Here is a 27,042-nt window from a genome sequence, read left to right on the forward strand (position 1 = left end):
GTGCCAAGGAGGTTGTATTTGTACGCTCCCCTAATTGGTCGGTCACTCAGCGTCACTGGCCAATAGTAATCGAGTATTGCGATTCTGCTCTGACAAGCTGAAAAACACTGAAAACAAGCACAAACACAAACAAAACTCGATCGACTCCAAAGCAGAACAAAAGCATTCTTTAAGGTACGAGTAGCAAAATTTATAACCTGAAATTCGCCATAGTTTCGCGGCCAACCCTGAAATTTTTAGACAATTTTCAAACGGCCCCATCGCGCTACGTTTCTAGACGATTAATTCTCTCGTCGCAAGCCCCGAAAATTAGTCAAAATTCGCAGTAAATAATGCGCGTGTCGTAGCTGATGCGTCATGGCGCAATTTTTTGTCACTGCAAATTTTCAATTCAAAATAACTCCATTCCCAGTTTCGCATATTTATTTCGATTATAATCCATTGTTAAATTTATGTTACAGATTTTGAAACTGTCTTTGCAAGCTTAAAAGCAACAGAATGTCCGTTGAAATGATGGAAGACAGACGGGTATGTTTCCAAAATATTTTTAACGCACTTAAAATTATAAATAATTTTTTTTTTTGGCCTTTCAGTGTGATAAGTATGGAGGCTGTGAAGGCCCAGATGCCATGTTTGTGAAGCTCATCTCTTCAGATGACCACGAGTTCATCATTAAGAGAGAGCATGCCATTACTTCTGGAACCATCAAGGCCATGCTGAGTGGCCCTGGTCAGTTTGCTGAGAACGAGACCAATGAGGTGCACTTCCGTGAGATTCCGTAAGCTAACAATAACTAAGGCCCAAGTGTTATCCTAATGGCTAATTTCTTCCATCTTCAAGGTCTCATGTGCTGCAGAAGGTGTGCATGTACTTCACATACAAGATGCGCTACACAAACAGCAGCACTGAAATACCAGAGTTCCCTATTGCTCCCGAGATTGCCTTGGAGCTGCTGATGGCTGCCAATTTCCTTGACTGTTAAAACAATTCTTGAGGTTTTGGTGCTTTGTAAGTTGCCAATACCTTTTCTCAATAACTGAAAATAACATTTTGTTCAATAAATACTAATTGCTCTTGTGAAACAGAATTCCTGATATGTATTGTTTGAGCAGATAAAATAAAAGACGATCTTTAAATTCACTTGAATTTTTAATTATTCATAATTAATTTTTGTTAAACATTCACTGCAGAGAAGGAGTTTTACCAAAGAACAGGGTTGCAGCTTCACATCTTTGTCTTGGAAATCCTAAAATAATATTTTTAGAAAATATGGGATGTTAAAATATTAATATCATCCTCACGATGTTAATTGTTTGCTGCCACTTAACACGACATAAGGGCAATGCGTTTCTTTTTGCTTTTGCTGCAACATGGTCACTGTACCAAGTGGTGTGTCGGTGGAATTCATCTGCTTCATCAACTGGAAATTTAAACTGTTATTATAGAGATGCTTTAAATTGTTCCAACACGTACAGCTTCTTGCTCCATTTTCTTTATCCTCTTCTCGACTTTGTTCTTTCCAGGTCCTTTGCCATGGAATTTGTGGGATAGATACCTAAATGCCTCTTTAGAACTCAAAATCTTTCCATCGTCATCAATATAGTCCAGTTTCACATTAGGTTTGTAGCCATCTTTTTCCCGGAATTCGGTAGTAGGTCCATTAAATCTCTCTCGCCTACTGTGCTTGTCATCCTCGCTGCATTTTTTTTATTAGAAATTATTTTCACGGAATGATCATAGCACTAATATTGTACTTACACATAGTTCTTATCCTCAATTGCATAATTTTGTGCTTGTAGATGGTTCATCCTTGAATTTGACGGCCTATTGAGAGTTTCTTTCTCAAGATAGCCCTTACTGACTGCAAGACGCAACGCTCCAGCAACGCCACTGCCTACATCAGGCTCCTCTTCCAAAATCGGAGCTTCTGGAGCTGCGAAGTCAACTTGAGCGTCCTCAACTTCTACCTCGTTCCATGTGCCCCTGATTTCCTGCTCTTCCGCGGCCTGCCTCTTACTCTCGCTTTGATCAAAATCCTAAGAAAAAATTAAAATATATAGTACATATTTCAATTACCAAAAAATTACCATTAAATCTTCCACGTCTTCATCACGGTTCCCTGCCAAACCGTAAGTTGGAATGTCGCCAAGAGTTCTGCAAAACTCGGCCGTGGCATTTAGCATAATGTGTCCGCTTCCACCTGCATCTTCATCTTCTTGCTCGTGCTTGATCTGCGCAACTCGGGTGGCAATCTGTAATGAAAATTTGGAGTGAAAACATAAATAAAGCACATCTTTTCCTTGGCATACATCTTCAATCCTTTTTTTGGGTTTCAAATCTTTGATTTGCCTCAGTTTACGAGCTTTATTTAAAGCCAGTTGGAGTTCCAATTCACCTTCGTCCGGCTCGAGCTTGACGTCAGACAAATCTACAGAGGGAACTGTAAGTAAAGAATTAGCAACAGCATAACAGAGGTTTTAAAAATAATTACGTGGTACATCATCCACATCAATAATGCCTCTTCGCCTCTCCTCCGTATCACTGTCCAGATCCATATCCTCTACTTCTTCTTTGGGGACAGGTTCTAGCCCATTGCTCTCTTCCACAGGCCTGAAACCTGTCGACTCCTCCCGTTCTTCTCTCCTCCGACGCTTAAGGTCAGAGCTGGTAGTTGGAGCACTGGCTTCCAAATCTGATGCCTTGAGCACCTTCTTGCGAATTTTCCTGATCTGAAACATTCCCAGTTTAAAATATCATTTATATGATCTAGTCTTTGAAGAATAATAATATACCTTCTTCTTTGGCTTCTTGAACTTAGTCATTTCTTCAGCAGTGTAATACTCAGAGGCCAAAGTGAGGTCAGGCAGAACAAGCGTTTCAAGAGTCTTCCTCTTCAGCTTTGCCTGAATGATCTTTCTCTCCCGCTCTCTTCTTTCCAATTCCCCACCCTCTCCTCCTGTTTAATAAATTGTTTTGAATAAAATTGATAAAATCTAAGCATTAGCAATAGAAACAAACCAATGACAAAGCTCTGCCTCGATTCTCCCTGTATTTCCTCATCGTACTTTCCCAACAAACTTTTCTCTACATTCCCGAACTCGTCAACTTTCTCGTCATCATAAGCATTGTAACCGGTTGGATTCTGCTTCTTCCTCTCCAAGTTCTAACAAAGAGAAAGGAATTAAAAATGTAATAAAATCAAGCAACTTTTAGAGTTCACCTTTTTGTATCTTTCATCATCCATGATATTTACGTTGACCAACACATCATCCTCATCTTCATCAAGAACACCCTTGTCCTTCAAGGTCAAAACAACGTTTCGACCCTCAGTAAAGTTTTCAACGTCGTGCTCAACTCTGAGACCCCTTAAATCTCGTGAAGTATACGCATGATTCTTGGCATGATGGAACTCATCTTGCACTAGTTCTCCAACGCCAAACTCCTCGTCCATTTCCTCAAGCATTTTAGCCTGCAAAAATAGACGTTTTAACTTCATATGTTTTGTCCGAATCTCCTCCCTACCCTCTTAGCAGCTCTCTCTTTCTCCTCCTGCAGACGCCGAGCCTTTTTGACCCACGCCGCAGCATCGTCGTCGCTCGAGTCATCTCCGAGTCCTTTGACTTTCTTCAGCTTGCTCTCGATTTCACGCTTGTCTTTACGGTCCTTCAGCTTTTGCCTCAGCTTCTCAGCCTGCGCTTTAGCGCCCCTGTTTTCAGGAGCCCTGTGCACAAATTCACCCATATCTTTTCCACCCATAAGCTCAGCTGCAGTTTTGGCTGTGCCGGTGGTTGCTTCATTCTCGTCGACTTTTAACGGTTTCAAGCCTAACTTGGCTCGAAGTTTGTTTGTTTCCTCAACGGAAAGGTTTTCGGCACTAGAGCTTGTGCCGCCAATGGTTGGTGGCGGTGGGGGTGTGCCAGACTCTCTGGACAGCTTTGGTGGAGGAGGAGCACTTGCGGGGGATTCATCTGAAAGTAAAGGGAAGCGTACAAAATGCTCGTAAACAACAGAAAATGCTCGTAAACAACAGTGCTGGGCAATTTTTGAAGATGCCATTGGTTGGTTCACTTTGGCGTGATATTTTCCCGACTGTTAAATAATTGTTCTCTCTTCAATAATATATGGAATATTTTTGATTCAAACAGATTGACAGTAATAATTCTGTGCAAAAACTCACTCACAGCGCAAGTTTAGAGGGTTGCTGGTCTGGATCGGCACAGCAAAAATTTGTGTGCTTTAAAAGCTTTTTGAACGCAAGTCAATCATTTTAGTTAAGCATCATGGGGGAGAAAAACGTAAAATGCTCAAACTAATATTTAGTTTTGAACAGGTTTTTAGATGGCCTTTCTAAAACTCTTTGTTAAATTACAGCGCATGTAATTGATAGGGTGTTTCTTCTTTTTCTCAGTCAAAATTTTCAGCAAGTTAAGAGCGTTTTAATTGCAAGCAAGATTTTATTTGTCCCCTAAATTAGTTTAGTAATATGATTAAATTAAAAATTCCTAATTTCTGGAACAAAACTTAACGTAATGACCGTAATATTGTTATACAAAATAATGTACTGTTCAGTTTATATAATTTTTACCATTTTTTACATAAAAAAATGGTAAATGATTATTGCATCAGGACACCCTATCAGTGTTGATCCAGCTTACCTTTGATTTCATGATCTGAGCCTCTGTGCGTGGAAAGTGTAGAATGCTCAGCATGTAAGCCTTCATTAAATGGCTAACAAGTCTGAAAAACATACAAAATTGCAGGCAATATTACTGAAGTCAACTTTTGTAAAACCAGACAAATTGAGTTGGGAATAAAACCATTAGTGAACCAACCAGACAATTTTCGCAATTTTCAATGCTTCGGGTGATTTAATTAATTTCTGAAATCAATGCCTACCTTCGCTAGAATAACGAGGGGCGTCGTGTTTGTCCTCTTTTTCTTTGTACGATCTCCTTCTGTGGTGTCTACGGTGCCGATGTCTTTCACTCGCATCCGGTGATTTTGACTTTGACCTGCTTCTGTGTTTGCGTTTTCGGCTCTCTCGAGACTTTTCCGACTTGTGTTTTTTCGTTGACGACCCCATCGTTTTTAATCAGTGGTTGACCGCAACTAAGTTTTCTCAGAGCGAAGATCTAAAAGGCAGCGAAAATAAAATACGGTAACCTCAAAAAATTTTGTTGTTATTCTCGTCCATGTTGAATATTTACCTGCTGGAGTGTGTTCAACAATTCACTTGGCCTATCGAGTTTTTCTCTGCTTTTTCGGTTGCAAATATACTCCAAAAGTAATGAATAGTTGGAATAAGTGTACCGTCGAAGATTTGCCAACCGTTTCTTCGAAAAAAAGTGTCAAAATTCACAAACTTATTTGTTTTCGGCGATCGCAGCCTTGCAAAATGTTCTCGATTCTCAAATGACGGATTTGACAAAGGACCAATCAGAGGCGGTGTATCAATTGTAGACTTTCACCACCAATAGAGGGCAGGGAGCGATGGTTTTTATGCAGCCGCAATGGCGCGAAACGCGTGCAAAATCTCGAATTACACGCAAATGTTAAAATAAAACTTTTTATTGTACTCAAAACTTTAAAATAAAATTAAAAACATTGACTTTGCTTGCAATAAAAATATTTTACTTTAAAAGGAATGAAAAAATTATAAATTATAAATTAGGTTAGGTCTTAAAATATAGTGTATAATGCAGAATAATAAATTACATATTTTTTAACGCACATCATTGAAACGCTCCTAAGACGAGCAAACATAATATAGGTTTAAAAATTTCAATAATAGCAGGGATTTTTTTAAGATATAAATTTTACATTCCTATGTGAAACGATTTTTATTATTAATATAGATTACAGAAAAAAATATTGATTTTAACATAGCTTCGAGTTGCACTTGAAACTTGAAATACTTGATTACCAAATTGTTTACAATATAATGACAGAAAATATCATGAATGAAAGCTAATGAGTTAAACATGGAACAACATAAAGGATAAATTTTTCTTCTTACATGCTGATCGTAAAATTTTTCAGAACATCAAGAGAAATTATCATTTCTTTTAACTCCCAACACGCGTTTACATGAATGTCAGCAATATATTAGGTAAATATTCTGGGCTTACACAATAAGCGCCACTCATTCCTAACATCTTCCATGACAAAAAGGAATATAGTTGGCAAAGAAGCAAGGTGTACGGTTTTTAAATGATATATTCATTTAGTTAGTGATTTGCGTGCCTGTGTGTGTGATTCAAGTAAATCCACCGGAAGGGTGCGAAAACACTCATACAACAGCTCAATTAAGAATCTGTATTGCTCATTGCTACTAGTTAAGTGTGTGTATGTTAAGGTATTATCTTTTACTGTTTTCAAATCTATGCAACTACATTATTCTGATAAAAAAATAACCAAATATCAACAGCCTATGAAACCAAATTTTCTCAACTAAACCTGCATCTTATTAGTATACGTAAAAATCTCCCACCTCTTGAAGATGTGTGTCTTTCGTTAAGCGCTAATATTCATAGTAATAATTCATCTTAATAATACAAGCCCTACACTGCAATAATTGTTTATCAATTTGCATTAAATGTGTTATGCAAATGGCTGATTTTAACTCTGGGGATAAATGTTTATGGTAAATTTCTTACTTACGCATTGTGTTTAAGTTCGGTTATAATTGGTTACAATTATTGCTCATTGGCGCAGGACAGGGGGGACAATGATTACTATTTAGTTCAAAAAAGCTGTTGCTACGAATGCTTCAAATTTCCATTCACAATCATCACCATTTCACCTACTTTTAATGCTTACAACTATGATTTTTTCATGTTTTAAAAAAGATCGTAAGAAGGTGTTTACCTTTAATGCTCTAGATCATTATTAATAACGATTTCATCTTATTGAAAATAATTATTTTCAACTGGCATTTCCATTTTACACTCAATACTTTGATGCAACCGTTGTCTATATAATATATTATGTATGAATATTAAGTGATCAGAGTGGACCTCGGAGTTTGAGCAATGCACCATCCCCTTGTGTTGCAGCAAAGTCAAATTTTCACCTAAACAAGAGAGAAACTTTGGATTGAGCTGCTTTAATGAGTACCTGTGACGGAAGACGGCCGATGCCCCATTTATTGCCAGCAATCAGGACAAAATTGTCAACTGGTCAACACATTTCCAACTTTTTTTTGTTTAGTGCCGCCTTCCTACCCCGAAATGTCCACTTTTTTAGTACAGCGATTTATTGGATAATGAGCCTTTAGAAAATATTTTTTTTTTTTTAATTCCAATTGTATAAAATTATGTTACAATTCAGACCTTGCAAATCAAAGGTTTTCAACCTCACTAAATCACAAGGTAAGTCCACACAAATAGTCTCCTCAGTCTTCCTATTTTAGGATTTAGACAGCAAATCAGACTTTGCTAAAAAAAAAAGAAAGTAGTTGCGGCAAGGGGTAATTTTTTTCCTGAACAAGTAGATTTTGATATAACTGCAAAATTTAGTACATCATGCAAGACATTTGGCAGGGTTGCAAATCTAAATAGTTCAATTTATGCGGGAAAATCCTTTCATAACTGTTCACTTGATACTATGCATTCACGTACATTTTACCACTACAAGAAATTTTACATTTAATAAAGAAATGGCGTTATTAACGCTTACTCTTTACAAGAATTTTTTCTCTTTTTTCCAACAGGCTGCGAGAGGGTTTTACTTCGCTTCAAATTATTTAAATATCAGTACTGTTCCCTTCGTTGGAACGCTATAAAATAAATTTAACTTTTTAAAGGATCTGTAATTTTGACACATTTCTAACTACAAAGACAAGTAAGAAGTAATTATTTGTGACCATTGGATAGGCCCAAGCGTAACTGAACTGCAGAAAGTAAAACAAAGCCCGGCTCTCACACCTCCTCCGTCTATTTACAGTGGCTACAAATTTGTAGGCAGTATACATTGCTCTTTCCAAAATCTATCATTTCAATCAGGGATCAAGTTATGAATTAACAAGTAAAAGGACTATAAGAAAAAATGCTGTGATTCGCTCAGCATTTACGTGTGCTGCTTGACCACAATGACGCCTGGACGTTGCTGTTGCTGGGCCGCATTGACAGCAGCGGCTGGCAAAATGATCTGACTGGCGCCAGTTCTAAGGACGGTTGTTGTGCCTTGTCTGAAGCCCAGGTCCATTGGGCTCACCTCCACTTTCAGCATGCGGCCCGAACTGGTGGTAAGAGCCAGCGGCACTTCCTGCTGAGGGGCCGGCTCGTCGCTGAACAGGTGGTCTCCCTCCAGGTGACGAATGGCCTCGACAATCGTCTCTAGATTTTGGCGAGATGTGCTGGGAGCATACAGCCTGCAAACAAAAAATAAGGTGAGTCATGAGCAAGTACATTTGGCCATGACGTTTTACCTTGTCTGCATTTCATCGGAGGAGTTCGGAGATGAAATGCGAGGTGCCACCTCAACTTCAACTTTGGGTTCAGCCTTGATGGCTGCTTCGAGCACGCTTGGGATTCTATCCTGCTCAGACTCATCAATGGCCACAATAGTGGTGGCTGATGGTGATGGCGGTGGGCTGACTTGCAGGAACTCTTCTTCCACAGTTTGAGGGATGGCGTCCAGCTTGTCAATGTGGATGGAGTGAGAGCCGTCCGTCTCACTGGTTTCAATCATGTTCTGCAAAAAGGGAAGGGAATCATATTAATTCAAGAAATAATTGAAACAAGTCGTCAGAGAACACACCTCTGGGATGACTTGCTGGTACTGCATCTGCACCTGCTGTGTGATTTCGCGGATGCGTTCCGGATAGAGCTGAGTCTCGAGACTCCGGACCTGCTCCTCGAGCTGCAGCCTCAGACGCCGCTCCCGGTCCAGTTGCATGCGAAGTTCGATCATCTCTTTGCGCAGCGCGTCGACGGACTGCTCACCGGTATCCAGCAGATTGGGTTCAGGGGACATGCTCCCGATACCCTCGTCAGCCGAAGACTCATTGACACAAACAACTCCTGAGGATGAGATGACGATCTTGTATTTGGTCGGTTCGCCAGTCTCGACAGGTTCTGAAGCGCCTGCCACGGGAGCTTCCTTACCGGCCTCCAGTCGCCTCTTCTTGGTGGCGCCTGCATCACCCTCGGAGGAATTTATCACCCTTTTCAGCTGGCAGTTTTGTGACAACAGCCGGGTCTTCTCCTGCTCCAGCTGGTAGATGTATTCTGCGGTTTGTTGCAAAATAGCAGCCTGCAAAAAAAAATACAGGCCAAAATCAGTTCAAAGTCCAAAGTTACATATTATTTTTATTGCTTTTTTGTTTATATTTATTACGAGATAATCTGCTTGTGCCCCAAGAGGTCAAAGTTCTTGATAAATGATCTGGTTTAATAATGCAGCAATTATCTAAGGGGCTGAAATTGGCATCGGGCCAATCAGCTGGTGCCCCGAGTGGTGGAACGGAAAATTCAGAAAATGCATTGGTAGTAGGCATGGGCAGGAAGCATTACGGACAAAAAGCAGACGTGAGGGGAATATTGTGCTTTGATTGGCGGGCTTCGCCATTAATCGAATGCCTTTCGCACCAACCACGAGCCCCACTATCTATTTTGGTGGGGAATGCTCGCAAATGGTGAACATCAGGTCCTCTTGTGTGAGGCGCCACCAAGCTCAATTGCGGCAGCTACAGGAAGTCTCAATTTGTGGATAAAACTCGCACCAACAAAATTACTTTAATATTTCCAGCTCTGCTGACGTAATCAAATTCGTTATAAATATTAAATTTAAAATCAATAATAAAAAAAAAAACATTGGTTAATTGATGTTACAACAATGTTTCCAGGATACAGGCAGCGTTTTTGGTGGTCGCAAGCGCACATTCTGATGTGTGAAGAGTGCGCTTGCACTCGGGATAGCATTTTCTCGACAGCTGACGGCAGTTATTGTGCAACGATCAGCTGAAATTGAAAATGCGCTGTAGGAAAAGATTGCCGGCCGGCATTTCACCGCTTGCAACATGGGAGCGCAACGATTAGCGATAATTACAACAACAAAGAAAGCGCAAGCGCGTCGTACTGAAGTTCATTAATAATTTTTATGACAAAAAACTACTGCGGAGCTATTTTTACAAGTGGCGTATACGCGTTAAAATTTAATCATACTCTCAAAAATTCGCGTTCGAAACATGCAAAACGCGTAATATCGTCCGATTGTACATTATTCTTTGTTGATAGTGGCAGATGTTTTGCGAATTAGTTTCCAAGACGCGTTCTTTCTCTCCCTAAAGAAATGGGCATTGTATAAGACAAACTTCTTCGGAGACCAGGTGTTGGATTTTGGATCAACCTATTTTATTTTCTCTCCCCAAACGCCGCAAGCTGCCCTCTCCTTAAAACAGCAGCTGGTGTTCCCTGCTTCCTGTACGCGCGTTTTTAAGAAAGGATGGCGCAAGCAAGAGAAAAAATCTTACACATCCCTCTCCCCCCTTCGAAGCAGCAGAGAAAAGAAAACGCGCTGCAGCAGCGTTAGTGTGTGCGTGTGTATTATACACAAAAAGCCTTCGGGTTTGGAGGAAAGACTTTTTTAACCTTGACTACTTCCCGCTAGGCCTCCGCAGATATCAGACCGAATAAAATTCGCAATGATCGTGCTCCTCTGGCGGACCTTGAAGGGGCCCTTCTAAATTAGCGAGTGTACACGTCTTGAGGCGCAATGCATCAAAAAATGTGCTTAAAAATCGACGTGCTCGGCGTGGCGTGCGATCAAAATAAAAATATTATCGTCGTGCTGCTCGCTGCGTAGTTTGCCACAGCCACTTTAAGGTATCGCATCAACAAACAGCGCGCCCGCCAGCCAGCTGAAACCATGTCCTTGTGAAGCAGCTGCTCAGACTGGCGGCGCCCGCGATAACAAAAAAGAGCAGGTAATTCAGCTCGCGCCTCGCCTGCAGCGCGGCCCTTCGCCGGTTTATGATAATTTTTTTGTTTCCACTGCAGTCGATAGGGTCGAACTGCACCGAGCTGGAAATGAAAGGGTGGAAGCGGCATCAGCTGTTTTTCGCACCCCGAGCACGGAGCCACCCCTGCGACGTAGTTCAGGGCCGAGTCCCCCTCCTGCTCCCCCAGCCGGTCCGAGGAAACAATGCTGGCTGCCGGCTGGCGAGCAGCAGCAGTCAGCACAGACGGGGCCCTGTCGGGCGAAATTGAGATCGATAAGGGGCGCCACTTTTGCAGCTAAACATTTTGCTTTCCTGCTCTTGAATCTACAACTTGCATATTAATATCTCAATGGAGAGGAATGTTGAAAAAGTTTGCAGCACAAATTTGCAATTGAAAGAGAAAATAAAATGATAAATACGTGGGAAAAACGGAGCTAAATTGCAACTGAAATTGGAGATTGCCAGATAATTAATAGTCCACAATTTACAATCCATAGTGACAAATTTTTGGTGCGACTTTCTTAAAATCAGAATAAAATAATTACATTGGAATATCCTCATTAATTGCGGTTAGTGGCAAAAAATTCCAAGCAGTTTAATTGATAATCAAAAAAATTATTTGTATTATCAGATATTTTATTTTTCAAGTTACGAACATAATGTATATTACTGAGATTTATTGATTTTTTGATATTTCTATGCTATGAGCAGTTTGAAAGGCTGTATACGAAAAATTTAAGTTATCGGGCATTAGACGCTGTCTTAAAAAAATCTTTGGCGTCAATTTTACACCCAAGGACACGCTTCCTTTGCAAACGAAGCCATCCATGAGAGCAATCATCATAACAATAACACAGGAAGCTTGGCATTAATTAAGAGCTTCTCCAAGTCAACCACGTTCATACTCGCATCATTATCAAAAATTGTGCGCACACCGTGAGCAGCCGTTTTAATTGCACCGGGTAATGAGCCGCTCAGGAGAGGAGTCGAGATTTAATTTAAATTAAAATCAGCGGCTTCAGTAAGTGAAGTTTCTTGCCGCCGCCGATGCCGGGGATTCAAGAGGAATGTGCATGTAACCGGCTAGACATGACGTCAGCGGATCACGTGGTGCCCAGCAATGGCAGGGCGTGGTTTGCACCTCATTGCCAGCATCAGGAAGACCAGACTTTTAGAGGTCAAAGGGTCATCGATGCATCCAGCCCGCCAACTCGGCAGGAATGGTATGGCTAGGCAGAGGTGGGCGAGCGAGTGACCTTTGCCAATGTCACTGGTGCATCGACTTTAGCGCAACGTCAGAGCAAGCGAGAGCAGTGGTGTGGAAAAATTAGTAATTAATTTATTCCTCTTCCACTTTCTTTTATTTTGACTGTGGCTTTGGCACCACCACTGCCATCGTAGAACTTCTGTTTTTTCCTTTCCAATAAATATTGTTTTTAATTCAATTAATATTTGGCTTACAATTAAATTCATTTTTCAAGGTCCTCTTTTCAATTTCTGGGAATTGTTGTGAATTAAATTAATTTTGAGTTTGTATTAAATTAAAAAGAAGTTTATATTTACAAAATAATTAATATAAATTCATTTGCAATTCTACAAAAGGAACAACTAAAAAGAAGCCATTGAAAAATAAATTTAATTGTAAGCCGAAAATTAATTGAATAAGAAACAATATTAATTGGAATGGAAAAAAACGGAAGTTCTTTGATGGCAGTGGCGGTGCCACAGTCAAAACATAAGAGTAAGTGGAGGAGGAATAAATTAATTACTAATTTTTCCACACCACCAGCCAGCCGGCGGTGCATTATTATTACTTCATTCGACTTGCCTTCTCGCGAACCGAGTCTGCGTGATGTCCATAAATTCTTTAAGAGTTATTTATGAGAGGCTCACGACCAAAGCGCGGCAAAGAAAAACCCATACTGTAAACGCAACAACCTTTATTTTAAAACCTAATTTAATTAAGACTATATTGATTTGCAGTGTTTTTTCTTTGCAATTTGGAATTTGCGAAGCGGCAAAATTGCTTCGCGTGTTCGCTAAACTTGTATGATTATCAATGCCTGGCAGCGAAACTCATCATTCTGGCGGTTTGCTTTTTGAAGCAACCTGGCGCGGAGGGCTATTGCATTCCTGAGCTGGTACCTGGCCTCCCCAACCCCCCTCGGTCCCCGCCATTGCGACCCACGTATGTATACAACTCGCAGCACTCGACGGAGATAAAAAAAAACAGATAGCTCCGGGGAGGACGCGCTTGCTTTATTTATAAAGTTAGTGCTGCATTCCCACACGCTCGCTCAATCCACCCATTCAACTGGCTCAGCTGTTCAGCCGAGGAATAATTTGGTTGGTGCGGCGCGCACCAAAGCATACCTCGCTCGGCGCCCTTTCTTCCTATCTCTCTCTCACCAACAGTGCATTGTAACAAAGAGCCTCATTCCGAACAAGGCGTCGATCATAATCAACGAACGTTCAAAACCACGCTGATGAATTTGAACCGGCCCGAGGCCAAAAGTCTCCTTTAACATTCAATCCTCTCATGCAGCTGATTTTACGTTCTCCAGCTGACTAGTAAGAAAAATAATTCCGAGAAAGCTCTTCTAGCTGGAATTCAAATGTTGGTGATTACTTTGCTTCTATAAATAAAAGCAGTGAAAAGAGCAGTCCGGAATAAATTTGGAGCACACGCGAGATCTCATTTAACACTCGACTGCAGCGACAGTAGAAAAAATCCCTCCTCCCCCGCACCTGTGGCACCAGAAATAGCAACCTTTACACCTGCCAAGCCGGTGTGTGCGATTGACGAAAAAAGGAGGCGCTAATTTGTGTTTACTAATACTGCGCAGCACGGCTCGTCTGTCTCGTTTTTCGTGCAGGCGGCACTGTTAAATTGAAATACTTGCATTGGGTCATTCTTTGAAGGTTGTTGCTATGCATCGCGGTGAAGTAAACTATTTTTTTAATAGAAGGCTGGTGCCGGCCGCATATTAAAAAGCCATGGTAGATCTGACGCAACGTTATGCAGCGCCGCCGAACACCGCTGTGAGCCGGGTTGCGTCTTTAATAACTCTGCTACGTCTAATAGGTAATATTAGTAATTAAAAGATTTCCAACAATTAAGGGTTTAATGTTAAGATCTAAAAAAATTAAATTTTTGTTCTGCACATCATCAGGCACTTTTCCCACCCAAGTTGCCATTATGAACTTTGCCATTTAATGATATTTAGTGAACTATAAGGTGAAAATGAACCAATTCCAAAAGCAAACGTGTTTTCAGTCGAATGCGGATTTAGCGAATTTGCTTTACAGCTCTTTTTTTATTTAGCCAAATTGCTACCTGATCAGTATGGATTTAGCTCATTTGAAAGGACCCGCAGCGGCAGGGAGATGAACACTAATACGACTGATTTTAATTGACTGATTTAAAAAAAAAAGGAAAAAAAAATTACTTTTAGAAGTACAAATAATTTTAGTTCTTTTAAATCTTTCCATTGTACCCATAGTTATTAAAAATATTTATATTACTGTGATAAATACTTATGAGAAATGAGACGTAGCATGGTAAATTTATTAAAGGTAGCAACCCGCATCACAGTGGTTTTCGGCAGCGCTGCATACTTTTCAGGTTGCATCAGATCCACCATGGATTTTTAATATGCGTGCCTTGGCTGCTTTCCTTTCCTGGGCCCCCCACGCTCACCGGTTTTCCATTCAGTCAGCTGACTCGCCATCATCGCCAACATTCCAAGCAAGCAAGCTGCTTTGGAGGCGCGAGCAAAAAATATCAACGACTCGCTTGCCTACGGCTGGACAATTCCCAGAAACTGAATGAAAGCGCAGAATAAATAAAACACGGCTTCGGTCATCTCCAAAAATAAAATTTAACAAATTAAATTTTTATGAATACAATTTTAAAAATGGTTTTATTAAAATTGGGGAGCGCGCGTGGTGCATTGGTCGCGTTGCACCTGTCGCGAGAGAGTGCGAGTAACAGGCAGGGCGTTCACTTTTGGCTGCTGAACGTAAACATCCGGTCGCCAGTGTCTACCATGTTGTCACAGACAATTAATTTCATAATTTCACTGCCTCTGGCTCGCGCTCCGTTTTGCCGCAGAGAACGTCACGTGACCTGTTCACCCCATCAAAAGACCCCAGACACCGAAAGATGTCGTCGTCGGTAGCTATGGAAACGGAGAGCAGCATCAGTGGGTGTTCATGAGCTACTACACGTTAAGAGTGCTCTGTGCACTATTGATACTGCAGCGTATCGACCTTGCCGGGCTCTGGCCGACCAACAGAGAGCTCATCCAACGCAGCAATTCGTCAATGGGATGCCGCGCGGATTGAATTAGATGACAGACTGATAGTGAGTGACAGGAAATCGCATTGTTGAGCTCACGACCCGCGTCTGCAATGGTGCGAATTTCCCTTGTGAAGCAATCAACTGCCAGACACAAAGCCCGCACTCTCTCAGCAGTTGATTTTGTTTTTCAAATTTATGATTTTTTTGCAAAGAATGAGTAAATTAAACATCTTAATTTTTACCGGAAAGCTTTTACAGCAAATTTCATGCCTTTCTTTCAATTTTTTTTCCTATCAATTTTTTTTTTAAATGTATGATGTATCTTGATTTGGACAGAGATTGCCTTGTGGTACACCAATGAACTTTATTTTAAACTGTAGTTGACACTTATTTGAACTGACTGTTGATAATAAAATTGTATTAATCAAAAAATTAATTAAAATTGAAATTATTTGAAAAAAAAAATTGAATAATTAAAAATAAATAAAAAAGAAACGGACTACCACACCTTAAGCAAACAGTTTGCAATTTTTTTTCTCTATTTATCAACATGCCGCGCTTTTTTGAGCACCATTCCACGCCATATCACTGCTGTTACTAGCGGCAACATCCCTCTCTAAATCTCTTTTGTGATGTCACCCTCGCAGCATAATCAGCTGAATTCTTGCACAAATCATATGACTCGCATGCAGCTGATGCTGTGGCGTACGCTACGTGAACTAGGCTACTCGTAATTTACGTTGATCGCTCTAGGCAGTGCTGCTTTTTGCGGCAATTAGCCCTAGGTGGGCATTTTAAAGTCCGAGAGAGGAATAACAGAAAAAACACACGCACACTAACAATTATCTGAGAAAAAAAAGGCTTTGCTTATAAATACACGCGCACTCTAGCAGCAATTAGCGTGAGTGCCGTCGTGCTCCATGAATGAATAAAAAAAGGCGAGAGAAACGCCCGCCATTGGCAGACGAACATCAAAAGGGTTTTGCGGTGAATAATGACTGCGCGTGAAAAAAGCAACACCGTGCGCCGTCTACGTTGCCAGCCAGGTTGTGTACCATGCGTACTGGTACTCCACGCTCTATTTTATGCAAAGAAGAATATTTTCCGTGTTATCCGTCTTATTTTTTTATCACTGGCGACGACGCCGGCGGAGGCCCTCGTCCGCCTCCTTCTGAGTGAGAGATAACCTCTCTTTCCCATTTAAAATATAAATTCGTGCGCTGCCGAGAAAATCGATCACTGTTCCCATAGCAACCAGCGTTAGACGTCACTGCTGGCGAAAAGCTGGGGAAGAACAGCAGCCAGCCAGCCTCACTTCAGAGCTGCTGTGTCTGGATATATTGAAAAATCGAACATGCTCCCGCGCGCTGTGTGGAGGGAAGGCGGGCGAGCGGGGGTTGGAGGCTCTACGTGTGTACGAAGGGAGCCACCTTTGATGCACAGCCAACCCCTCGCCAGCCAGCCCCAACAAAATACACGAGTGGCGCGAGTGGGGCTGGCTGGCTTGTCATATGGATCGAACAAGGCACATGGCAGACTCAACCACCGTTCTTTTTTCATTTCACCCATACACCAAAACTTCTGAGACAAATAAAATTTCAAATTTTGATGATAATAAAGGCGAATTCTGATTTAATTTTTTTAATTGAAGTGCAGAAATCGGGCTTTTATATTGTTAAAAAATTTGTTTTTAATAAATTTGATATTTATTTGGGGAGATGATAAAATTTCCAAACTTTTTAAAAATAGCTGGCAATAATAAAATTAATTTATACATATTAGAATTCAGTGCAGATCAATTTGCCGTTTTAACTTCCTAACTAGGAGTAATCATCGCTCTCGTAACCAACAGGGAGTGTGAAATGAGCCGTGCCAACAATTAATTAGCCTTTTCCTTTTATGAATTCCAGCTCTGCTGGATGATTGATTTAAATGACTTCATAGTCGGTGTATAATGTGCTTAAGTAGATGCTGTTAATTATTCACTCGCTCGCCTTGCCGTGACAATAATATGCAGGATAATGTTCTGATTGCGTTCACCTTGCCCGAAAGCGCTTTAGCGAGCTGAGCACATAGCAAGCGCGCCTAATAAAGCGCCGCTCACTCAGTCGATGAGCCAGATGAACTAATTTAGCCTGCAACGTAAATCATAAAGTTATGGCTGCAAGATTACTAAAAAACACAGGTTGATGAACTGCCCTGAATGAATAATTTATCTCAGGTTAATTACCTCTTACACAATGGATAAATTTGCTAATTATTTCATAGCCTCGCTCACGATTTATGCACTTGTGAACGCGCTGACGCGCCGAGGCTATGCAGATGCCACTGCAGTAAACAGCCGCGCTTTCTCAAGAGGCAATTAACAGTCCGACTTTATTGTTATTATTTATATGCAAGGAACAACTCCTACAATCTGCTCGCTGCAATTGACATGCTCCGAGAGGCGCCCAGCTCGACGCAGCCAGCCATGTACGCAGCTGGAATTATTAAAATTATTTCCCTACTAATGAATGAAGGCAGCGGTGGGTTCATTAGCACTTTCAATTGAATAACAATGAGAGCTCTTCCCATAGTTACCTCGTCGTAACTCAACTTCAGTCCACATTTCTTGCAAGGGAAATGCGATAAAAGTTGTGGCATAAATGCTATAAATAGAAGTGTACGTTTGAGGTTGAGTGAAAATCATGTACTTATCACCAAACGATTTCTTATCACGCAAAGGACATCTAGAAAGTTTGGCTTGGTTGCATCTAATCCTATATAGCAGGGCCTCACATGATTTGCGAGGCCAGACGGGCCCCTCAGCAAGACCGAGTGCGTGCGTGTGCTTCCCTATAATTTTATAATTTGCGTTTTGGTGCGTGTAATATTGTAATTTTGTTGTTGTGTCTGGCTTCACGGAAATAAAGAATATAAAGGGGCGTTGCCAAAAATTGCAGTAGGCAACTCTGCAAGTCTGCAGCATATTTTGCCCAAGGCAGATATTTAACTCTGGCAATAATCCAGAAAACCAAAGTAATTACATGTTGAGCTGAGCAGAATTATTTAAAAAGTTACAAAGGCAATAAAAAATATGAATAAAATTTAGCGCTTATAAATTTATCTTATTGTGAATCACCGCGGGGGAAATAAATAGGGTGAAGGCCGCTTATTGTTATAGGTGCATATAAAAAGAACACTTGGACGGTGCTGCCGAGTTCACCGCCGTTGAAAGTAAATTTTTGTTATATTCAGAAGGTGGCACACGCAGGTGCACACAGAGTCATTACCGTTAGAGAGGAGGGGCGGAAACGCACTAATGAACGAGCTTTTTCGTTGACAACAATCGTAAATGTAAACACAAAAAATTCCCTGTCACTTCAATCTGAACGTTATTAAACTGGATCGGGGTTTTTTAGAAGAAATTCACGATCGAGGGTTGATTCATGGTGAATTTAATTTCAAGTCGACTTTTCCTCAATGGTTTTTTGTGTTTTTATTTTTTAAGAAAAAACAACATGTTTTGGCTGCGGGCTGCAGCCATAATTCATGTGCTGTGAAATCATTTTGACAAGAATTAGTACAAAAATCTATCTTTTTTAAAATTAATTTTCTTTCAAAGCAACAATTTTCCGTGAAAAATTATTTAAATTAAGAATATAAGAAATATGCAGACAGCAGTGACGACGAATGAATACAATACAATTTCAAAAAATATCTTTTACCTGAAAAACCAACCAAAAAATAATTTAGTCTCTCGACCACCGCCGAGAAAAGTACGCTCAAAACACACGTTTCAATATGCTGACCAAAATTACTGTAAAAATTAATTCATGTTAAAAAATATGTTTTGAATTCAATGTCAAATTTTGGAGTCAAAATTGGTTTGTGAAAAAATGAGACTAATAATTTTTCACGGCAAATTGAAAGAAAAATGATATTAAAAAATATTGATTTTTGTACTAATTCTTGTCAAAATGATTTCACATCTCACGAATTTTGACTGCAGCCCGCAACCGAAACACGTAGATCAGAATACCGTTTTTCTTAAACAATAAACAGGTCACAAAAACGAATCGAGGTAAAGCCGACTTTGAATTCAAATCACCATGAATCGGGGTTTATTTATAACGAGTGCAGGCGGTCGATAACCCCACGGATCAGACAAACTGATCGATGAAACTCAAGAGTGAGCGAACGCGCATGAGGGATAAAAATGGCAAGCGATTTCTTTGGACAAATAACTGGGCGTTTGAGGTGGCTCTGCGTGCACCAGGCAGGCTCGTCGTCGTATACTATGGAGGAGCGGCTTGAATGAAAGAGTAAACGCTGCGCGCCACTAATATCAGCTGCTTCTGCTACAAAGGGCGGTTGGCAAGGCACTCTCTCTCGCACGCTTAGACGGCGGCAGCCGCCGCGGGTGCAATTAAGCTGGCAGATGCTAATTGCAAATTGACGAGGGGCGCACGGCACCTACCCTTCCGGGGCCGCTTTTGCAACATCCACCCCCCAGCGCGGCGGCGAATTTGCGCGCTCGCCGCCTGCCAGCTGTTGTCTCAAGGGTGTCTCCGAGCCGAGAGCCGCTCACTGAGCGAAAGCGCCTTGTTGTCAGTTCAAAACACACTCGAATGTTTTTTTCCCCGCTTGTCACCCGACACTTGACTGCCCGTGGCTGTTGCCTGAGCTCAAAATGCAGTTCACCTGCTTAGCTTGTTGTCTCATTATGTTTTTTTCATTGCTTTTCTCCTGTATGCTCGAGTCCAGAGAATTAGCTGGCGTTGTCCTGCTGAATGCGGCATAGTTTGTCCTACAAATGAGATCGGAGAAAAATAAAAACTGGAAGCACGCTGACATCTGATACGGTGTGGATTCATTACACCTCTAGTCGTTCATAAATCAAGTGATATTCTCGGTGCACGTCAAGCACAGCGCATGACTTCATCGCTCTTTCGACCCGACTTGATTGGCACTTTGAATGCAGTCGAGAAATAGGTGAAAATGTGATCGCTGTTTGCTTGGATTACGTTGCACAAAGGCAGGTGAACAGCCTCTGAGCTATCCAGCTGAGAAAACAACGCACTTATGTATTCCTACGGCCATGGCCGCAATGTGCCTGTTGTTACACAACCTATCTAACTATCCATCATGCCAATAAAACGAGCACGAGAGAATTACGATTCGTCGTCGTTTCCAGCGCACATTCCCCGGCCTTAATGACTGCTCACCTAAGCTCTCTGGTTGTTATTATAATGCGACTTGGTTAAATGCAGGCAATAAAAAAGAGATAATTTGGCGCCTATCATAATCAGAGACTCGAAAGAGGAAAGTATAATCTGATTCGAGTCGGCTGACACAGCGAGCAAAAGTCGCTTGTTTATCAACAAGTCCATCAACTACTTGGGAGAGGAAGCTATAACTGCTGGTCCACTGTAGCAGTTAACAAAACAAAAGATCGAGTTATACATTCCGAAAGAGATCCAAGAAAATTATAAATAAATTAAGGTGCCGTTTGAAAGTTAAAATATTTCCCAACTGGAGATTTATATTTTTGACAAATTAATAGGGTCCCATTTGACCAAAAAGATTATTTTACTATAGCAAGGCTGGTGCGATTTGAAGCTGAAATTTAATTTAGAATTGGGAAGAATGCAAATCCAGATTTATTATCAAGATTCGTGAAAACAATGCAAAAAGGCGACACGGTTAATAATAATTTTTGATCTGCGGTGATGCGGTTGCACCTGTTCATTCTTCAAGTTAAAACCAGACGTCACGTGACCATAGGAGGAGTCGCTGCTGAGATTAGATTTACGTGCGCCGTCGGCACGGAAATTGTGCTGCAAGCGCGAACAATGGAGAGCGCAGAGATCATGTGTGTGTATAAATACGCACTCGAATTAAGTCGTAAAAAGGGTAATCATCTAGCAATAAAATGGACGGGACGGTCCACGAAAGGATTTAACGCCGCTTCCGGTGAGCTTCTGCATCTCGAGGGCTTTCTGAGATTTTCTGACGCCGTAAAAGCCGGCCGCTGATAAATAAACAGAACAGAGCCGGCTTGTAAATTTACTGTGTGCCAGCAAAGAGGTTCCGTTTCGAATGCACACCGCGTTCTTGGAACAGCCGAAGGAAAATGGTACTTAATTCAAAAGGAAACCTGCTTCCCTCTTGATTTCAGACCCGTCGCGCGAGCGGTGACCCACTTAAAAATAAACTGAGACGTGGGCAGACTACGGCAGTGAGGAGAGACCCATTTGGCGTGGCGAAAATTTGGTGCTGGGGTTAAGTCGGCGCGAGACACAATAAAACGCCGCTCGCCGTTGTGTGCAATAGAAAGCCGGCAGACAGGCATGCGTTGGGTGATTTCGCAAAGCGCGGCAAAAAGCGGCTTTCGGTCGACAACAACATAAAGGAAAGAAAGTTTACAAGGGTACGTCTCAAGACTCATTTGAGGTGATCGGGTTCGGTCTTGGACGAGTGTCCTCAATAAGTTGAAAATGTTTTTAGCGGTGCCTCGAAAGCGCACAAGCAGTTTATCTCGGTGAACAAAAGAAAAAAATGCAAATGAAAAATTCACGTACCTTGCTGAGCTTCTCGCCCTCGTGGTGTGGCAGCAAGGTGCGCAGGGACTGGAAGCCCGCGTTGATGCTCTGCATGCGGCGCCTCTCGTTGGAATTGGCGATTTCGCGCCGAATTCGCTTTTCCTGCTCCATTGGCGGCGTCTGTTCGGTACCAGAATTAGAATTCTCGCCTAGCGCTGAGTTGCAACTGCAAATCAGAGCAGAGAGCAGATTAGAATGTGCCGTGGTAGTTCTATTTGAAGGGGGCTGATATGTACCCAGCATAGGCGGTCGAAATCGAGTCATGCTCTACCAATTCGTCCAGGGCCTCCATTGAATACCTTTTGAAAAAATGGAAAAAACTGTTCATTGTCAAGGAAACATAGGAAATCCTCAATAAAAAAAGTATAATCATAAAATTACTATTGGGAAAAAATAAAGAAAATAATAATAAACGCGATGCAGGTTGCCTACTTTCTAAGCGACAATATAAATTTTGCCAGGCCCTTTTTTGCATTGAAAACCAATAAAATATAATCTTGGGAATAAAGGAACCGTATTATTTATACAGCAGCCGTCAAAAAATAACCCACATCAAAATTTGTCTGATTGGCCCCTAGCAAAATGCCGTCAAGGAAAATAACACCAAATCGATGTGTTTTGAGCAGCAATCAGCTGTGTGTCACGTGTGCTGGTGCAGCCGAGCCTCGTGATGACGAGCAAGTGAGCTCCACTTGGCAAGCCCTTGCTTCTCGGTGCTCTCCGAGTAAATATTGGGGCTGCCGCCGCGATAAGATAAATGACCGGCGGTCGTAAGAACAATAAGCGGTGTGGCTTGCCACCAGCTGACGCCGCGATAATGGCACGCTAAAATTAAAAGGCGCCGCTGACATCTATGCGCGCGGCGGATGATCATTGACACCGTCTACCTTGAAGGCGCCCTAGATGCGTTGATTTGTTATTTTGTTTCAATCGCATCATTGCATTTTAATAGAGATCATGAAAATTATGTTCAACGCGTGACGCGATCACGTGCAGCAATCAAGTTATCTGGTTAAGCATTGCTCGTTAATGTACATTTTGATGAAAAGGGAGATTGCGATCTTATCAACAAAAAAATTGGTATTTTTTTTAGTCAATAATTATATTAAATTTAATGCAGATATTCAAGTATTCAAAAGTGGACCGAGCGTGCTTATTTCCGTCAAGTGGTCTAATTATTTGATAGTATCAAATACATTTAAGAAAATAACTTTAAAAGCGAAAATATTAATTTTCCACAAATTCACCTTTTGATCTAAGCGAGGAAATTTAATCTTCAACTAATAAAGCTTCTTATTGATCGAAGAGTCAAGATAGAGGACATGTTAAAGAGGCTAGCGATCGGGGATAACAAAGAGAGCTCAAGGAAGCGGCGGGATTCTCGGAATTACCAACGCACACTGCATGACATTTGATGCAGCCGCTCTGGAATTGGTTCCGGTTGCGGTGTTTGGATGTCGCACACATGAACTCAAAACAATCGAGCGCAAATCACTAAATAATTCTTGCCATTGATTTCTTTTAATTATTTAAATTTACAAACGCACACTGCTGCAAAGGGCATTCACATTCTTAAGCAGGTACCTTGTTATTTGCAGACGCGAGCACAAATGTTGGAGTGCAGAGGCGTGGCGAAAAATATATACGAATGCTTAGAGTTTCATCGAGCAGGCTAAACATATTATACAGACAAAGAGTGTGGCTGCCTCCGCACTCCAAGTCTCAAGCGAGTTTGAGGTAGGTTATTGAGAGGGAAAATATTTTGAGATGGCCATCACAGAAACGAGGACAAAAGCACGGACGCCACAATTTTCAGCCCAATTTTTTTATAATGAAGAAAAAAATATACACTTAAAATGCAAATAATGACAAATGAGATGTTTAAAACCAAGCAAACTATAAGAAAAAGGATTACCAAATTAAATTTGTTAATAATTTGGAAGTAATAGCCATGGTAGTTGTTAATTTTACAACAAGGAAATCAAATTCAGCCCAGAAAATTTGGCTGAGATATTTATAGCTTGTCTTGCTAGGTTAAAAAAAATCAAAATCATCGTATCACATTTACAGTGAGTGAGTTTAAAAAAGTTGCTACCTGCTGCCGAAAAAGCAGAGATAAAACCTTCGAAGCCTCAACTCAATTCGCACGTCTTAAGTTTGGCCTTGAAAATTCGCGTCGCTTTGAACGGTGCTGTCTGCGCGAAAACCAAGGTCTCCGACAATAAGAGCGAATGTGAATGCCATTGTGCGCCAGGTAGATTGGTTCGCTTTGCAGCAATTCATTGACTCTGTTGTTACTTTGCAGCAGGGTGAAGCAGCACAATGAATGGGGTATCTCACGCTGCCGTTTGTGGGAACGATGCTGCCATAACTTCTTTCCAAAGCGTGATGTAACTTTATCCCTTTGTGCAGCTAGAAAAACACGACACTCGCTGCTGGTTACACGAAAGTACACTTGCATACTCTGCGGGAAAATTTCTGCGCCAAAAGTAATGAGAGGCGTGAACCGGTATTGTAATAAAACGGCGAGGCCCAAGCACAATATTTGCAATGGCAGGGAGCAATTAGATAATAAAAAGGGAGTATTTTCCAACAGCGGAGTGAATTTGAATTTAAAAAATTACGTCAATTTGATATGAAATAGAATAAAAAATGAAAATATTTATTTTATGATTTCAAAGATTTGTAGTTAAAAAAATTAAATCACTGCAACTAAAAAAAATTTAATTCCTGTGATAAAAATGCGCATTATCTCATTTTTTTTTTCATTTGCTAATAACGTTTGGAGAATCACGTCAAAGTTCAAATCTGGCGGTTAAAAAAACGGATAACATAATGAAAAAAAAAATCTAAAATTATCTTTTTTAGAAAAATCACCGCCATAAAAAGTAATGATCAGAGCCAAGAGACGGATTTAAAACGACTCTCCCTCGCGCCTCAACCCAAAGGTGGGCTGTTTCCAGGAAAGTGGCGACCCACTTTATCTCGCCTCCACTCGCACGGCCCCCTCGGCACCCTCTGTTGCCGCCGAAATAATTTGCAACACAGAGGCCTTGACACACAAACGAAATTTGCCGGCGCGGCGCCATTTCGCAACAGCACCAAGTTCGTCTCTCTCGCGTGCCTGACGGATTGGCCTATACATTGCATCAAAAGTGGCCACGTGCTCTCGTGCTTGCGAACAATCATTTTTGCAACTCTGGACGCCAAACTGGTGCAGCAACTCAAGCGAGGAACGATCGCGAGCCAGCCAAAAAATTAGTTTCATCACATCAAGCAACCGATCAAAAAAAAAAAATGCTTAAAAAGAATGAAAAAAAAAATTTATGTAATTTTCCTAGTTAAAATTTTAACAATAAAAATTTCTTTTGTGAAAATCTAACTGTGGGCGCATTATAATTTTGTAAAAAATTAAAAGTTAAATAGTGAGTATGCAATCTGCTCGATATTATTAATTTTTTCCCTTTTCAATTTGAGAAAGACGCGCACAAAATAAAGAGGGGCGCAAGAAAAGTGCTGCGCAACTAGGGCGTGCTGGCGCATTTCACAAATTTGCAGCGCTGCGAATTCGAGGGGGTCGAAATGGGTTGGGTTGCGGAAGGGTGCCGGAGCAGAGCGAACGAGGACGCACGCGCAACCTCAACGTTCGGTCTGGGGCCCCAACTGCTGAGCGGTATACTGAAGTGAGTCACCTCTGTGTTATCCACCCACGCTTGCAAAATGTACAGCAGACGAGCGAGCCGGGAATGGGCAGAAGCACCGAGACTTTGCCAAGCAGGAAACTTTAGAGTGCATAATTATTACAAAATTTAGTTTTCGAACTCATTATTTCCTTGCTTTAATGATTTATTTATAAATTTTAAAGAAAGTCTTCTAATTTTCATAAATGAATACAGAAGATAAATAAAATTTAAAAATTTCAATGGTTATTCATGAAAAAATTATACACTCGACATTCATTCACAAAAGTAAAAAGGAATTTTTTCAATAGACCAGTTTTACTTGATATTTTGCTTTTTCTAAATATATTGCTTAACCATGAAAAAAAACCTCCTAGAATTATTGACTTTATTGTTTTATAAGCTAGAATTTTCCTCGTTGGTCAGTAAACGCCCTCGAAGACGTATGCTCATGCCATTATATAACCGTCTGGTGATAACTAGATATTCGGATTAAATTACAAAAGCAGTGGCCCTTCATCAAGGTTCTAGTAACAACATCAAAATAAACACAGAGGTGATTGTTTTGATTGATAAAAATCTGATAGTGGAGCACATGGTAATGAATAACATGGCGGTATAGCAACAGCTGACCATAACAAGTTCTAGAAAAACTTAATTTTAGCCATCAAATCGTGCCTCGAAGTTGAAAAAGACAACACATTTGATAAGAGGAAGCACTGGACGATTCGGTTTAGGGCTTTGGTGGCCAGGAGAGCATAAGAAAGAGGCAAAAAAGGGCCGACATTGTGGCACGAGGTATGACCGCCGCCGATCTGCAGGCAACCTGCACCGGGGTGTGCCGCTCATGGCGGCTTGTTCCGACCTTACCTTATTGAACGGCCAACAATCTTGACTTCCGAATTTTCCAAGTTGGCTTTGTCACTCCTTTTGCGACTCACGGACATTCCTCGCTCCTAAAGTGCCCCGTATGAGCTGATCTAGGTTTTTCCCGTCAAAAATCCTGGGAATCGTCGCGGCAAACCGAGTTGCACCTTCTAATGGCGATGTTTGGCGGGAAACAGCTGAAGAATGCGGCTGCCGTCGATGTGATGGCCGGATCGAGATTCTTCCGCCGACAACTTTTCCAAGTCTTTGGTAAAAAAGTATCAAAGAGTATATGAAGTCGTAATGAAACTTTTAGTTATACTTATATAGCACTTATTTTGAGTTATTTGAACTGCTTTTATCTATTTACAAGATTTTTCAAAGATTTTTCTGTGGATCTATTTACCGTGACGCGGATGAATTTCTTTGCTGACACACGAATGCCTGCTTGTGAAATGGTCGATCAAAAAATGGATATTGCCTTACTCAAAAGCCATCTATGTTGAGTCTCCGCAAGTAAAATTCACCCAACCACTTATATGTTTGTTAGTTAAGCATGAAGCAACCTTCGAAATTTCGTTTTAATTGTTGTAAATTTAATCATAACTGTTTTATCAAGAACTGCGGTAAATTTATATTATTTTTAATTAGATCATTTGAACATGT

The 27,042-nt window shown here is 41.0% G+C and overlaps 3 protein-coding genes across 9 annotated transcripts; 1 reads left to right on the forward strand and 2 right to left on the reverse strand.

Moving 5' to 3' along the window:
- The first annotated feature begins 79 nt into the window (after positions 1–79).
- LOC132200150 (elongin-C) lies at positions 80–1,140 on the forward strand. Its single transcript, XM_059625395.1, has 4 exons — positions 80–174; positions 462–528; positions 594–778; positions 841–1,140. Exons 2-4 carry the CDS (start codon positions 499–501, stop codon positions 980–982), a joined length of 357 nt encoding a protein of 118 aa, XP_059481378.1. The 5' UTR covers positions 80–174; positions 462–498; the 3' UTR covers positions 983–1,140.
- On the reverse strand, positions 1,131–5,417 carry LOC132200113 (U4/U6.U5 tri-snRNP-associated protein 1). Of its 2 annotated transcripts, none has more exons than XM_059625324.1 (13): positions 5,208–5,417; positions 4,897–5,132; positions 3,523–3,968; positions 3,221–3,469; positions 3,019–3,163; positions 2,793–2,956; positions 2,492–2,729; positions 2,310–2,440; positions 2,088–2,252; positions 1,759–2,036; positions 1,474–1,696; positions 1,302–1,420; positions 1,131–1,246 (listed from the first exon to the last, which is right to left on the reverse strand). In XM_059625324.1, exons 2-13 carry the CDS (start codon positions 5,081–5,083, stop codon positions 1,225–1,227), a joined length of 2,367 nt encoding a protein of 788 aa, XP_059481307.1. In that variant the 5' UTR covers positions 5,084–5,132; positions 5,208–5,417; the 3' UTR covers positions 1,131–1,224. The 2 variants fall into 2 exon arrangements, with proteins under 2 accessions (XP_059481307.1, XP_059481315.1); XM_059625332.1 differs by lacking the exon at positions 5,208–5,417 and adding an exon at positions 4,656–4,737 and having other exon boundaries at positions 4,897–5,039.
- Positions 5,418–6,955: 1,538 nt separating this feature from the next.
- Positions 6,956–26,589, reverse strand: LOC132199103 (transcription factor AP-4). 6 transcript variants are annotated; one of them, XM_059623618.1, is made up of 7 exons: positions 26,380–26,589; positions 22,066–22,128; positions 21,809–21,995; positions 9,108–9,255; positions 8,761–9,023; positions 8,429–8,694; positions 6,956–8,371 (listed from the first exon to the last, which is right to left on the reverse strand). In XM_059623618.1, the coding sequence occupies exons 1-7, from the start codon at positions 26,454–26,456 to the stop codon at positions 8,068–8,070; spliced, it is 1,308 nt and encodes a 435-aa protein (XP_059479601.1). In that variant the 5' UTR covers positions 26,457–26,589; the 3' UTR covers positions 6,956–8,067. The 6 variants fall into 6 exon arrangements, with proteins under 6 accessions (XP_059479601.1, XP_059479573.1, XP_059479564.1 ...); XM_059623590.1 differs by having other exon boundaries at positions 8,794–9,255; XM_059623581.1 differs by having other exon boundaries at positions 8,761–9,255.
- Positions 26,590–27,042: the final 453 nt, after the last annotated feature.

This window comes from Neocloeon triangulifer, unplaced genomic scaffold (genome assembly GCF_031216515.1).
Source record: "Neocloeon triangulifer isolate White Clay Creek 2 clone unplaced genomic scaffold, ASM3121651v1 ptg000001l, whole genome shotgun sequence".
Lineage (NCBI taxonomy): Eukaryota > Metazoa > Arthropoda > Insecta > Ephemeroptera > Baetidae > Neocloeon > Neocloeon triangulifer.